The sequence below is a fragment of the Crotalus tigris genome, unplaced genomic scaffold, assembly GCF_016545835.1.
Source record: "Crotalus tigris isolate CLP2741 ecotype Arizona unplaced genomic scaffold, ASM1654583v1 scf7180000024340.7048381, whole genome shotgun sequence".
Taxonomy (NCBI): domain Eukaryota; kingdom Metazoa; phylum Chordata; class Lepidosauria; order Squamata; family Viperidae; genus Crotalus; species Crotalus tigris.
In genome coordinates this window covers 6,666,243-6,682,255 of record NW_024100510.1, presented here as the reverse complement: position 1 = coordinate 6,682,255, position 16,013 = coordinate 6,666,243, and the positions used below count along the sequence as shown (strand labels likewise).

Below are 16,013 nucleotides of genomic sequence, written 5' to 3'. Positions count from 1 at the left end.
TTTCTCTCACACACACCCACATGATTTTATAGTCATCAAATCATCACAAATGAGTCTGAATTGTTATCGTCTTTCAATATAATTGAAGGTGTTATTTACCCTAGGAGGAAGCCTGCATTCCATTTTCACTGCATTGCTGGCATTGAAATTGATAGGACAAGATTGAGAACCAAAGAGCACTGTGTTTATCCCATCTAAGCCTGAACCTGATAGAGTCACTGTAAGTCCTCCTAAAAATGTACAAGGAAGGAAGGAATGAAATAATTAAAAAAAGATATAGTATGTACAAACATATATAATCCACGACTATAAAAGGAGCACAAAACAAATATGTTACAAACACAAGAGATTTATCTTGTTTTTCTTTCACAGTCTTATATATGGCTCAGAACCACAATTGTAATTTCCTAGAAAGAATAGCAAACAAATAGTCCTAGCATTTCAATGCATTTGCTCATCTTTCAATTCACACCAGCATATATATGTGCTTATCGAAAATAAGTATGATTCAGACATACCTATCTCCGAAGCTGTTAAAGGTTCAACAGAAGTCAATCTAGGTGTAATCTTCAGGAAGATACTATTTTCTCCACTGGCATTGACTGCAAATCCAAAGGGTCTTACCAATAATGTCACTTTATACAATCCAATTGGTAATACATTCATCTGACAAAAGACATTAGTATGGTTTGAACTTAGGATTTTGCAAGTTAGGTTGTTTGCTTCTATGAGCAATGATTGATGGTCTGCAGTGAAGCCAGATCCTATAATGTGAACTATTATGTGTTCAGTATCATCTGAAAATTCAAAGAAAATAACATACTAATTTATTGCATATTCCTTCAAGTTATGCCAATACATATAGATATTACGTTACATTAAAATTAACATAAAATACAATACAGTAATATAGCAATAGCCCTTAAGTTTATATACAGTCCCATGGTGCTTTACAGCCCTCTCTGAGTGGTTTACAGAGTCAGCCTATTGCCCCCTATTGGACCTTCAGTTTTCCGACCTCGGAAGGATGGAAGGCTGAGTCAACCTTGAGCCAGTCAGGATTGAACTCCAGGCTGGGGAGAGTTAGCCTGCAATACTGCATTGAACCTCTGTGCCACCAGGGTTCCAGTAATATCCTCCTATACTTAACAAGCTGCCACACAAAATTTTGCTAGTTGTCACATCATTTTGGAGTTTTCATCTCCAAACGAATGGCTTACAAGAAAAAAATCATGAGCACTGAACTATAGATGTCAGAATTACAGTCTCTGAAAGAGGCAATATAGAAAAGCCATAGGCTGATATTTCCACCATACCTGTTCCACATAGACAAAGTCTTTAACTGGGATGAGTGTTCTTATTTCTCTCTCAGGAAATTTCTCCCTCAGGAATTGTTGCAAAATATTAGAAGAATGCAATGAAACAGTCTGTAGTATGTCAGGGCAGTGAACTGTTTGAGATGTTATAACCACTGTGCTTGCAGATTCTAAGTTGATCTTATATATTTGCATTAGTTTTAGTATTTTAATGTCTTCTTTGATTGCTCATAACCTTATTCCCCAAAAACATCTTGGGAGAAAGGTCGTTTTGCAGGTCATGCCCTTGATCAAAAATAGTATCTGTATTTATTGTTACTTGCAGATCCAAGGGAAGTTTGTTAGGTTATTAATGACCTAACTCAGTTCTGGTCTCTGGCATAGGACTACTAGCTATAAAGTTTCATAGCTGATTAAATGGACTGTAATCCACCAAAACTAATAATAAATGTTTTAATAAGTGAGATGTGACAAGATTCTATTGTTTTATTTGTAACAGATTAAGGTATTCTCTGCAAATGCCTAGAATCGGGCTGGCATAGTTTAACTGCTCTCTTGACTCTTCCTTTGTTCTTAACATCTACTGATGTCTGTACAACCAGAACTAGTGGCAGGGTCATTTCATGGCTGAGCCCAAGTCCCTATAACCACCTTTTCAGGAAAGCCTTTTCACTTCCTTGCTTCCAGCTCCTCCAGTTTGGTAAAGACCTTCATTTTTAAGATGGCCTTTAATTGATGAATCTGCTGTGGGTCTTATCAAACTTTGCTAACTTAAATATTTGTATTGACCCTGAAGTAGTCTTCTGCTATATTGTTTTATATTTTACATTGTTTTACATTGCTACATATTATGTTATATAATTTTATATTTTTATATTTCTGCCTTCAATGAGCTATCATTTGCTTAGAATCATAGTGGACAGGCAAGCTCCTTCCCAAAACCCCAAGATTTGTGAAAGTTTGTTGAGCCCCATGAAAAAAAAATTTGTCCCCATTCATTGAGGTCATCTTCAGTCATGTTTCTCAACTAGTGGTTTGGCCAGTGATTGGATATATTAATTTCCTAAAGACCAGCAAGGTTCAGACTTTATCATTCAGTCATTAGTTCCATGAAAAAGTTAGAAATCCGTTGTGCTACTTCTTCACTTTCCCCCCGAAACCAGAAAAATTCTTATAAACCTTCATGATAATATTAGTATATCCATTTGAAGAAGCATTACCTGTTGAATAGTCAATGCTATTGACTAAAGGGGTCATTTCCCTGAGATACTGAAAAGTGCATGAGCCAGAACAATTTGCTGGAATGTCATTCACTCTAACTACCACCTGGATTGACAGAAAATAGTATTAATAAAACGATGAATAAAACAACTGAGACCCACTGAACAGTTCAGAATATTAAGAATAATTAAAACCCAAACAATGATTTTAAAATTTGTAATACAAGTAAAAGGTTTTGACTCTGACCTAAAAAAACTAAAAAAAATATTTTAGTAAAAAAAAAAGTGTTCAATATAGAACACAACCATGAGCAAAATCTAGTACAGAATCCCAAAGTTATGCAGGAAAGGAAGATTTTGGTCTGTCTGAAATGAACCAGTCAAATGTTTTCAAGGGCCTTCTGAGTCTTCCGAATATGTCACAAGCCCATGGGCCTTCTTTCAATGTAGCAGCCCTCACAGGCTTGTTTTATCTTGTGAACATTTTAAACCAGGGCTTGCATTAAACAGGTTCTAGGATTGTAGCTGTTTCTGTTGCAAGCTCTATTATATACAACCTGACCTAGATTGGGACTAAAGCATGAAGGGGAGAAGAGTATAATTCACAGAGGTTTCCCTCAAGATCTGATAGACCTTTGACTAAAAGGAAGACAGAGGCAATCGAGGTCAAATCTATAACATTTGGGCTAAATATCTTTTTTTTTCTTTTTTGTGGAGGGGGGTCCTGGACTTGCAAACTTTATCTTGCCTCTAAAGAGTTTGATAGAGATGGATAGAAAAATCTAACTTGAACTGGCAAAGAAAGAAACTAATTTTGGCTAACTTCTTAGTACATACATTCTTTTAAGATTTCATTACCACCCACTACCACCATTTTTCAAATAAACCATATAAATAATCAGATAATTTCCTTTCCAATAGAGGACCAAATGATTTCTGTTGATTACCACCACCAATTTAAGGACATATGTAGCCTTTTTTTGACCAAACTAGTTTTTCCAAGTTTAGGTGAGATTTTGTTGACTTTCTTGCAAAATTACTGAACTTTGTAATTTAACTGGATCAAAAAGAGAAGAATCCAGATGGAGAAAACATAAAATTCAAATACTGAGGTAAATTAACCACAGCATTGCTATAATAACTATTTTTAAAATAGATCACAAATTATCTCAATGACAGCAAAAAAAATGAAAATGTTTAATCCATTAAGTTATGCCAATAAACAGGTCTCATCTATGACTCTCTAAATTAATCTTTCATCTCATTGGAACTCTTTCCAGCAGATGGCAATTGCTCAGATTTCTGGCATTTGACCTCTACATCATCTGGACAGCACCCAGTTGAGATAGTGTTCTACAGACAAATAACCACTGGAGAATAGCATAATAATCAAACTTTTATTTAAATTGATGTACTGTGATTATTTAGTATCTATTTTGTTCCTGTTTGTACTTCACATGTAAGATAAAAATATAAACATCATCATCTTCTTCCTCAAGCATTTGGGATTTGTGGGAATTTGCAATTGCCTGAATGTGGGAATCTGTTATTTGTTGTCTCCTTTTCTTCATTACATTGAAGTGACTGGAGTGAAATGAAGATCCTTTCCCTTCATCCCATATTCTTATAATGAAACAGGTAGGAAAAGCTTTTTTTATCCTTCCTGCATACATGTACATATAAATTGCTTTCAAGAAGATACGTCAGTTTCATACCTGTGTAATGTTATTGGGGGTAGCAAGCATATCTCCAAATATGGGATCAATGAAAACGCCACCATCAATTACTACATAGCTTATTATTGTTGGGATAAGACCAGTGAGGTTTTCATCAGAGACCTTGGAAGAAAGAATTAAATAAAATTGCTTCGCATTCTCTTATTTCAGTAACACAATAGTGTTTATAATTTCTTAGAATGTTTATTTTTAATATTTATAATTTCTTTTCATACAGGAATCACCTGGTATCTGATTCTGGCTATTTGCTATTGCAGACTAAATTACTTATTAATTAATTTATTAGTATAAGCATATGGCACCTATGTGTTAATTCCTTATTTTTTTCATTGGATATTGTATCTATGGTGTTTTTTTAATCTTTCACAATAAATTTAATCACTCTTCCTCCCAAAAAGTCAAAATACCAGAGAAGTATATAATAAAAATACCAGGAAAGAAAAGTAGTGCATAGTAAATAACTTTTCTTTTTAAATTTCCTCTCCTATCACAGGAGAAACCATGTCCCTCATTGTTGCTAGGATAATATAGTCATATTTATGAAGATGCCAGGTTTCAAAGCCAGCTAGAGACAGTCTTCATTTGATTTTCCAAGCCTACCCACTTTGTGATTCCACACAACTATCTCCAAATCTTGCTATATTGTTGCTGTCTTCTCCTTAAAAAACGTTTTTGTATTCTTTGGATATAACAGTAATTTTACAACTGCTACTATCTTCCATACTTAATTTACAAACAATATTTTACCAGACAAAAGCAAAGGTAACCAGATATCAAGCTCGGTTCTTAGTGATTTCATGGACACAAACATGCAGTAGTATGACTATGGTTTCCATTGAGATTTTGATATCCCAGCCTAGTTTATATATCTAGAATGCTGTGGAGGTCTCCTATCCAAGTACTACCCAGAGTTGACCCTACTTAGCTTCTGAGCCCAGGTCCTGCCACCTGCTAAGACAATATTGTAGAATTTACTGTATACAGTATTTCATTTAACATCTTATGCCATACCAATCTACTCCAACCAAGTGCCTTCCATTTATGCTGGTACTGCAACTACCAGAATTCCCAGGTTTGGCAACCACTATGTAGGGATTGAGAGGCACCACTGTACATCATTCCAAAATATATTGCTAGTAAAATATTACTAGTGTTAATTATAATGCAAACACTTAATTACTCTACTTTATGCATTATAGTACATTGCACTGTATATGGAAAATAATTATTTGCAACATATTCCCAAACAGATTACATTACAAATGAAAATATCACAACTATATATCCATATGCTTATTTCCCATCTACTTGGTAGTTTTCCTTATGGTTAAAAACAGCAAGACTGAAGAACAACCTCACTGAAGATTAATATATCTTACAATGTGAATTTCTCCATGGCAAAAACAATTCCCGGAGTTTTGTAGGTACATTCATGAAAAGTTACTTGTTATAGGAGAGAGATTGGCCAAGCAAGGAGGAGGAATCAAATGGGGACTAAGTCTGGAACTCCTACATGGGTATAAGGCAAAGTGCAACCCCCACCCCCATCCCCGAATGTCCTGTTGAACCTTATCTAGTCTTACTCATGTGCAAAACTGCCAACCTGAAAAGATTTCTTTAAATAGAATTGAACTATAATATAGCTATTGCTATACATGTTTTACATGTGAATCTGGTTAATCATGCTTGACACATTACATTGCTAAAAAATATCCTGATTGCTCTTCTAGGAAGGAAGGAAGGAAGGAAGGAAGGAAGGAAGGAAGGAAGGAAGGAAGGAAGGAAGGAAGGAAGGAAGGAAGGAAGGAAAATATGTGGATATGTGCATTGTCTATACTATCTATTAATAATAAGCCACAAAACCTGGTTGAATTACATAACTGAATATACAGTAACTTGATTTTTTCTTTGTATTTTATATTTTAATTGCTATGAGCTTGGACACATAGTATCTTGATGTAAAGTAGGTAATAATTTAGTATAATGGTTAAGGTTTAAGATTAAGACTAGGTAAGGGAATACAGTTCAATTCCACTTTCAGTCATGGAAGCTCATTGGATGATTTGTAGTCAGTTCATGTATATCCTTAGCTCTGGCTGATATTATTTTTTAAAAAATGGCAGTGCTGTACATCACATAATTTGCTATCCTCCTTTTGAACATTGATGTGTTGTCACAGTGCAGGTACAAAAGAAGCAGACAGTGACATGACAGTGTATCACTGCTTTCATTAGACTAAATGGTTTGACACCAACTCATCCATGAATATTTCTGAGTCTGTCATATTTCAGTCTATGTTATAGATTAATTGATGTGAAGATAAGATGGAAGAGTTATAAGTGTCACCATGAGCTCTTGAAGAAAATGTTGGAAATACATCTAAAGAATAAATATCAAATTACAACAGATGGGAAAGATGATCTTCAAAAAAAATTGGAGGATATAGCTATATGTAGTATAGATACAGTATATCCATGTTTCAATATCATCACATTTTTCCTAAAAACTGGAAGTCTGTTGGATGCAGAAAGGGGGCCATTTCATTTCCTATGTGCCTACCAAAGTGATGTTCCTGTCAAGCAGAGAGGTCAGAGTTCAATAGTCTGGGAAAGAACTGTGTCAAATAATTGAATGGCTCTGGGTGAAGGATCAAAACTCTAGATATGTTAGAGCTCATCGGGCAGTTCCAGACAAATAAAATAGCAAAAATGAAAGGATTGAGAGCAATGATAAATAAACCGCCAAGGAAAGCAAGAAATACTCAGGGCTAGGCCGCATCTGTGAGAAGAAATTGTAAATTAACAAATAAAACATTGTAAATAAAATAGTTTAAACAACTGGTCTTACCCTGATGAAATTGGGCAAATCACCGATCATTGAAGTCCACGTCAGTGTCCATATACTTTGATAAGAGTTTTGTGAAATCTTAGATACAAAAAAGTCACTGGTATTTATGTACTGAGCTGTAAAATTATCACTGTAATTTTGCAGAAGGCTGCGGAGGTGATTGGCAGAGATGGACACTGGGATACCTGGAAGAAGATGGAAAAATAATAAAATAAGTAAAGATGCAGATTAAAGTCTGGTTTTAATCTCTGGGCTGAACAGTGATATCTAATATGATGCAAATGACATGAGTGACCTATAGTATTTGGGGTCATTTATACAAAGAAATGATATATGTGATATGTGATGTCATCATGGGTTCCATGACCAATTCCAATTATCATGACTAATTGTAAATTTCAAGAAGTAATCATGGCCCCTAACCACATGCATTGGCAAAATGTTGATGGTAAGGCTAGATTCAAAGTTTTGGTTTTGTCTGGCTTAACATGCTTAAAATAATTAAAACAATCTGACACTGTAGATTCTATGGTTTGCTTTTGAAAATCATCAGTGAATCCCTTAGCAAGATTATGATTCACTGTCAAATATTGCTAATAAGATTTCACAGAGTAAGAAAAAAATGAGTTTAGTGATTTTTCAGTTGGCCAATCCTACCTTAAATCATATCCACACTAGCAGATTGCCCCATTAGGACTATAGGCTATCAACATTATTATTATTATTATGGATCATTGCACAGTCAGCCAGATGTTCAGACTGGATTTGGCATTTTGTCTATCTATCGAGTCCTTACCCAGGACCTGGGATAGGCAGATGTGGATGTTTGATGGTATTACAGATATCGTCGTAGGATGGAAGCAGTTCCTAATAAGGCCGCCTTTTGCAATTGACTAATAGTGAATTTGTCAATGCCAATGGTGTTCAAGTGGTGCTCCAGTTGTTTTGGGATTGCACCCAAGGAGCCTATGACTATTGGTACTACCCTTGCTTGCTTTTGCCACAGTCTTTCTATTTCTATTTGTAGGTCTTTGTATTTTGTTATCTTCTCCAGTTCTTTCTCGTCTATTCTGCTGTCTCCAGGCACTGCCACGTCCACTATCCAGACTTTTTTGTCTTTCTTATCGACAATTGTTAAGTCTGGGGTGTTATGTTGCAGGTGCTTGTCTGTTTGAATTCTGAAGTCCCAGAGCAGTTTAATTTTATCATTTTCTATGACTTTCTCTATTTTATGATCCCACCAGTTTTTGCTTACAGGCAAATGATATTTTTTGCAGATCTTCCAATGCACCATTGTTGCTACTTTGTCATGCGCTGCTTGTAATCAGTCTGTGCAATCTTCTTGCAACAGCTTACCAAGTGGTCCACTGTTTCTTCAGCTTCTTTGCATAGGCGGCACTTACTGTCTGTTGCTGTCTTCTCAATTTTGACTTTGTATGCATTTGTCCTTAAGGCTTGGTCTTGTGCAGCCAGAATTAGTCCCTCGGTCTCTTTCTTCAATTTTCCTGCTCTTAGCCATTGCCAGGTTATTATCTGCTTTCCCAGCTATTTTTTTAATGTATTGGCCATGTAGTGCTTTGTCTTCCATGCCTCTATTCTGTTCTTCATTTGGTCTTTCTTGTAGGCCAGTTTGGTCTCTCCAGTAGTCAGTAAGCCTTCCTGATATACTAATTTCAGTGCATCTTCATCATTGTTCTTCAGATATTCTTCCAAAGCCATTTCTTCATCTTCAACCATCTGATGTACTTGCAGCATTCCACGCCCACCTATTTGCCTTGGTAGTAAAGTTTGTCAATGTCACTGTGTGGATGAAGGGCATGATTCATTGTCATTATTTTTCTGGTCTTCCTAGCCATTGCTTTTAGTTCTGCTTGAGTCCAGTCCACTATTCCAGCTGTGTACCTAATGACTGGAATTGCCCAGGTATTGATTGCCCTTATGGTATTTCCTCCATTGAGTTTGGACTTTAAGATCTTCTTGACTCTCTTGATGTATTTACCTCTAATCTTTTTCTTGACTTCAGTGTGCTTGATGTTGTCAGCTTGAAGGATACCCAAGTATTTGTAGTAATCTTCCTCATCCAGACTCTTAATGTTATTTTCGTGGGGCATCTTGATTCCTTCAGTTTTCACTACTTTTCCTTGTTTGATAGTAAGTGTGGCACATTTGTCCAAGCCAAACTCCATAACAATATGTTGGCTATATATACGGACAGTGTTGAGCAGTGATTCTATTTCAGATGATGTTTTTTCCATACAGCTTCAGATCATCCATGTAAAGGAGATGGGATAGTCTGGTAAATGTTTTTGATGTTTGATAGCCATGTCCTGAGTTATTCAGTATTGTTGACAGAGGAAACAGTGCAATAACAAATAGTAATGGTGACAGTGAATCTCCTTGAAATATTCCTCTCTTGATATTAACCTCTCCCAGTCTCTCACCATTGATCTGCAACTGTGTCTTCCATTGTGCCATCGATCTTTGCACAAATTTTCTGATGTTTCTACTGACTCCTGTTATTTCTAGGCACTTGATTATCCAGTTATGTGGCAGAGAGTCAAATGCCTTTTTGTAGTCAATCCATGCCACATTCAGGTTGGTCTTCCTTTTCTTGCAGTTTTCCAAGATCATTTTGTCTATTAGGAGTTGATTTTTTGTTCCTCTGCTATTGGGGCAGTTTCCTTTCTGCTCAGGTGGAAAGAGATTGTTTTCAACTAGATGCTGTTGTACTGCATCAGCTACCACACCAGTTAGTAATTTGAAAGTTGTTGGTAAGCAGGTAATTGGCCTGTAGTTGCCTGGTGTTGCCAGCATGTGCGGCGGCGCCCCCTGAGGGAAAAAATGGCAGATCGCATTGTTTGGCGACCCCCGTAAAATGGTCGTTCGACCCCAAATGGGGTCGCGACCCAAAGGTTGAGAACCGCTGCTTTAGAACATGGGTGTTCAACCTTTTGGCTTGCCTGGGCTGCACTGAGTGAAAAGGAATTGTCTTGGGCCACACATAAAATATATAGTGTTATAATATAAAACCACATAATAATGTCAAAAGTTTATGATCTTGTGAATCTGCATTATTAGCTGTCCAGGGCTTCATGCGGTCTGTGGGCAACAGTTTGGACATACCTGCTTTAGAACAATCACTGTTTGTCTATAATGCTTTTTTCCTTAGTTAGTTTTTTTTATTTTTGATCATAGCTTTAGTATCTGGAATTTATCAAGGAACCAAGAATTCTGGGCTTTTTGTCCATGAAAAATAGCCCAAAAATTATTATACACCATTTAAGAGATAAATCTACATCTGATTTGTAGCACATATATTTTCTTTTTAAGCACTCTTGACATAGTGGTACAAATATAGCCTTTCTTGAAATGGACTTCTCAACTTTAATTTAAATTTCCAGATATTTATTTATTTATGAGACTTATATACCGCTTTAAGTGCAAGCACTCTCTAAGCAGTGTACACCAGTAAGCAATGTATATATATTTACATTGCCCCCAACAATCTGGGTCCTCATTTTACCTACCCCGGAAGGATGGAAGGCTGAGTCAACCTTGAGCCGGTGAGATTTGAACCACTGACCTGCTGAACACAGTCAGCTAAAGTGGCCTGCAGTATTGCACTCTAACTGCTGTGCCACCTCGGCTCATATTTTTTCCTTTTTATATTCTTTAATTTGCCCGCCATGATTATTAATTCACACCGTATTTTTATTAATATTTACATGGCATCAGATCTGACAATTGCATTATTTTTGTCTTTTCTTATATTATCATTATTTTGCCTTTTATTAAATTACCATTATTTTGTTTAATTAAAAAAGCATACTGATGCATTTGTTAATATGTATGATTACAGAAAAGCAGCCATAGATAGATTTCATCCATTCTTTATCTGTGTCCTAATTTTCAGGGTAGGTGGTATGGTATATCTTGGCTAATCCTTTATTTTGTGGAAGAAGATGCCAAAGCTCAAGTTTACCTGGAATCACTATGTTAGGCAGATGGATTTGAAAAGTTCCTCCAAGAGGTAGGCTTGCACCTTGTATCCTTTGGACTGTCAAATTGATTCCTGTCTCATTCATAGACATCAACAATTGATCAGTCTCTTCGGATCCCTTCAGAGGCATACCTCCTCTACATGAAAAAAAAAATGAAATCAAGTTTTACAATATCATTCCTGTCTCAGAATAGGGCTATTTCAAATGGAACTGTAGAATATTTATGGACCACTACCAGGCCACAAAATGCCAGCAACCAGTCCACAAAAACAAGCAAAGCCCCATCCGTGGGATGCAGGCAGCACACAAAACCACGCACTCTCCAGTCCACAGAAAAACCTTTCTCTATGGAACCAGTCCCTGGTGCCCAAAATGTTGGGGACCTTTGCTATAGTTGCTTCTTTCTCATGTTTCCCAGCAAGTGACATTGGGAGACATGGTGCCTCTAATCTTTGACTATGCATCAAGGAAATCTTCTGGAGTGGCAAAGGTATTTATTACAAAACTATCAGAAGTCTTTTATTAAGCACTTTGAATAAAATAAAGAAAACTGAGAAAAAACTGAATCTTCTTATAAATAGAACAGAACAGAACAGAACAGAATAGAATAGAATAGAATAGAATAGAATAGAATAGAATAGAATAGAATAGAATAGAATAGAATAGAATAGGAGCTGGAAGGGACTTGGAGGTCTTCTAGTCCAGTCCCCTGCTCAAGAAGGTGAACCTATACCATCTCAGACAAGTGACTGTCTATTCTCTTCTTAAAAATCTCCAGTGATGGAGTGCCCATGATTTCTGGAGGCAAGCTGTTCCACTGGTTAATTGTCCTCACTGTTAGGAAGTTTCTCCTTAATTCCAGGTTGCTTCTCTCTTTGATCAGTTTCTAACCATTGTTTCTTATCCTGCCTTCTGGTGCTTTGGAGAATAATTTGACCCCCCTCTTCTTTGTGGCAGCCTCTCAAATACCAGAATACTGCTATCATGTCACCCCTATTTCTTGTTTTCTTTAAATTAGCCAAGTCCTGCAGCCATTCTTCATATGTTTTAGTCTTCCGGCCTTGGATCAGTTGCTCTTCTCTGAACTTTTTCCAAGGTCTCAACATCTTTTTTGTAGTATGGTGACCAAAACTGGTCATGATATTCCAGGTGTGGTCTCACTAGGGTTTTATAAAGTGGTACTAATACTTCACATGATCTTGATTCTATGCCTCTGTTTATACAACCCAAGATTGTATTAGCTTTTTTGGCTGCTGCTGCACATTGCTGGCTCATAGTCAAGTGATTATCCACTAGGACTCCAAGGTCCCTCTCACAGTTACTGTTTTTGAGCCAGGTCTCACCTAATCTGTACTTATATCTTTTATTTTTCCTGCCTAAATATAAAACTTTGCTTTTCTCCACATTAAAACTCATTTTTGTTGGATAGGGCCCATGGCTGAGCTGTGAAAATCTCAGCGACCACTAGATGGCAGTAGGAAAAGTTTAGATTTGGAGAAACAATTGAAGAGTATATGACAAGTGCTGATTAAAATATAATGTGGGTAGTTAAACTTCTAGGAAGACTTCTAGGAATACAAAAACCTAATTTATGGGCTGTGTTCGATTACACCTTTGCTATAGTCAACCAGGGTGAATAAAGTCAATTTCCTTAGTATTCTGGATATAAGACTTATAAACTAAGTCTATGGGAACACTTCACCCAGCATGCTTAATTAGTTTATGTGTCCTTATAAAGTGTAAACAAAGGCACCACAAGTCTGCCACCTACAGACTAAATATCATCCAGTGATTCTGTGAAACTCTTGTGGAGATTACTAGCCTTGTTTCTCTTTTCTAAAACTAATCCCAAGGGTCAGATAAAATTAACACATAAATCTCAGTGTTTTCAAATGTAAAGTGTCCCTTTAAAAAATTCAATCCATATATTTTATTAATAAATAGTGTAAAGTTAGGCTAATACTGTGGTCTTGGTTACTATATAAGTATATATTTGTTTCAAATGTCTTTCTAAGATTGTTTCAACTTTTCTTCTTAATCTTGTATTATCCCTCCCCTATCCACTGCCCAATTTAACTCCCTCCAACCAATAGCTAATGAAAAATCTTTGCTGTATCTTTATTTCTGTTTGACCTTTCTTGCCTGGGATGCATCAATCTGGATGCATTTCAACTATCTCTTGGCTGCAATCTGGGGAATGTTTAGATATTTTTCAATCCATGTGGAATGCTATTTAAAGCCTTTCCTAGGCATGCAATTCACTTAAGTGCCATTCTTTCTATCTATCTAATCACAGTACAAATATGCCCCAACAATTTCCATTTTCTGCTGTTTTTATAATATTGCCTTAATCTGATCCCAGATTATCCCCAAGGCAGCCTTAAGCCATCCTTAGCTGTTCCAGTGTTAGGGTTTTCCTTGTTATTCCAATACACCTAATATTGAGCTGCCAATGTAACCATCTATCAACACTTGCCTCCTCTTCCCAGTCCCAGCCCAATGAACAAGAGTAAATTGGTTAATGTCTTTCCATCAGCTAATATACTGTAATAGGAGGGAAGAGGAACAAAAGTCCAGAGTACTTCAACAATCCCTTTCTTTAACTTGTCCTGAAGACAGAAAATAAGGATCCAATCATTTGGCATCATCCTTCCTGTGGCAGGATAAGGATCAACAAAGGGAATAGCAAAAATAACACTGGAACACCTTTCTGACTGAAGGAGTCCTAACTAGGTTTCTTGACTTGCTCTGAAAGTCCCTGAGATAAAGATATTTACCAAATAGTTGGCCTACCTTACACACCTCTACTATTTTGATAGTCCTAGCTGGCTTTCTCGGATTCTTCAGAGGAAGGAAGGAAGGAAGGAAGGAAGGAAGGAAGGAAGGAAGGAAGGAAGGAAGGAAGGAAGGAAGGTGAAGCATAAGTATATATGAACCTTTATTCCTACCTGAGTGAGAGAAGGGGGAGGTTCTTGTGATAATTTGCTACAAAAAAAGATACATTAAATATAGGTGGGATACCAGCAACCAAGACAGATTCTATGAGGTTCCCATGTGGATGAGTTGACCTGGGTTCCTTCTGAAAAACTGGAAAGAAAACAGTTTTGGCATAATATTTCTATAAAAGACAAGACTTATCACTTGACAAACTCAATAGGCATACAGTATAGATAGTATAAAAGTAATTGCATTGTAATTTATATTAAAACTTCTCTCTACCACTGAAATAAATGTCATCTAGGAATTCTAACTTGTTCTGCTTGTGAAGTTAAGGAAAATGATCAGATAAATAAGAAGCCTTTACTGCCAATATGAACTAGTCCCAGTGGTGGGATTCAAATATGTGAACAGCTGGTTCTCTGTGTGGATGCCATTTCGGAAATCCATTCTGGGCCTGGGCAACAAAAAAGTAGCTACTGGTTCTGCTGAACTGGTGCGAACTGGCTGAAACCCACCACTGACTAGTCCTAGAAACAACAAACAACAGATCCTGCAGCATCTAAGAATTTACTTATGTGTGTGTGTGTAGCCCTGAGTTTAAAACCTAGGTTTCCTAAGTAATGGTTGTCTCATATTGGGATATTGATGATATCTGTATAAGATTTATGTACCAACTTTGCTTGTTCCAGCTCTTTGCTCCCTTCCCATCTGTCCAGGTTGTCCTTCCCACTACATGGATCCAAAATCTACAGCTGAAATGTTTCCCAAATGTCCAATAATTATCAATAACTGTAATTCTATCAAACATTTATTTCTTGATTAAAAATATTTCTCTTGCCCTTCCATATCCATTCATATTTTACTCTTTTATTTATCAAAAGGAAAGGAAAGGAAAGGACAAAAGCAAAATATCAGATTACCAAATAAATCTTGATCTGAAACAATGATCTCGTCAATGAAAAACCAGCCAAGTGTCTCTGTTGCAGCAGTAGGAGCTTCTACATCAACCTGGTGCAAAAACACTGAAGAATTTTTGGGAAGATCATTAAGGAATTCAGAACTATACAGACAGTCTCTCCAAAGGTTGATGCATATGAATTTCCAGCTGAAAGAGAAACATATTTTTGTATTCATCACCTACATTTATGTTAGATGTCTACTTAAAAGGAAATTTACAATTTTTAATGACAGAAAAGTTTCCTAGCAATATTCCTGTGAATTTCCTAAATCAGCTTTCAAACTGTGTTCTGTGGAACCATTCGTTTCCATGAGAACTTGATGGGGTCCATGAGAAGCTAAGGCCAAATAAGCAAACAAACACAAGTTCACTCAAAGGCAAGCCAAGAGCTCTGCCTCTTGATCAGAATTCTGGAATTGCTTTTGTTTCTTTTTGGAACAGGTTCCATGACCTGAAAAAGTTTGAAACCCCCTGTCCTAAAGCATGACTCTGCCAAATCAAAGTCATATATTCAGTGGAATGAGCCAGGGGGTCACGGTTAGGTCTCTATTTTTGAACGTAAGGGCAGTTTTCTAGATATTGCTGAAATGTAATTCTCCGCTGCTTGAGTCAGCATGGTCAAATGGGGAAGGATACTTAGAGCTGTATCCCAGAAATATCTGGAAATCAAAAGCATCAAAAGAAGTGGTTTTGATTCCTATTGGTTAAGTACTTGTCCCATTGCCTATATGTCAGAAACATACATATTGCAGCTAATTATGTTAAAAGAAAAGGACTGTGGAAAATGTATAAAATGAATGTTTATAGATAGACCTTTCTGGACTGGATTTCAGATTCCATTGGCAGGTCACATGTTTCTTCACGATATCTAGAAAGGTATTGGAATAAGACACTGCAATGTAGAAGGTATTGCTCATGTAGCCTTTGTATGCAAAGCACAACTGTGAAGAAGGGAAAGAACAAAATTCCTCCTTAAATGATTTGTTTCCAATATG

The 16,013-nt window shown here is 36.6% G+C and overlaps 1 protein-coding gene across 1 annotated transcript in view; it reads right to left on the bottom strand.

Annotated features, from left to right (window-relative positions):
- Positions 1–16,013, bottom strand: part of PKHD1 (PKHD1 ciliary IPT domain containing fibrocystin/polyductin) — a 196,896-nt gene that overhangs the window by 136,253 nt on the left and 44,630 nt on the right. Inside the window, exons 20-28 of the mRNA XM_039326212.1 lie at positions 15,832–15,959; positions 14,981–15,165; positions 14,069–14,207; positions 11,102–11,256; positions 7,120–7,304; positions 4,252–4,374; positions 2,537–2,642; positions 519–797; positions 100–230 (exon numbers count right to left, since the gene is read on the bottom strand). Coding sequence (XP_039182146.1) covers positions 100–230; positions 519–797; positions 2,537–2,642; positions 4,252–4,374; positions 7,120–7,304; positions 11,102–11,256; positions 14,069–14,207; positions 14,981–15,165; positions 15,832–15,959 — 1,431 coding nt within the window. The remainder of the gene's footprint in view (positions 1–99; positions 231–518; positions 798–2,536; positions 2,643–4,251; positions 4,375–7,119; positions 7,305–11,101; positions 11,257–14,068; positions 14,208–14,980; positions 15,166–15,831; positions 15,960–16,013) is intronic.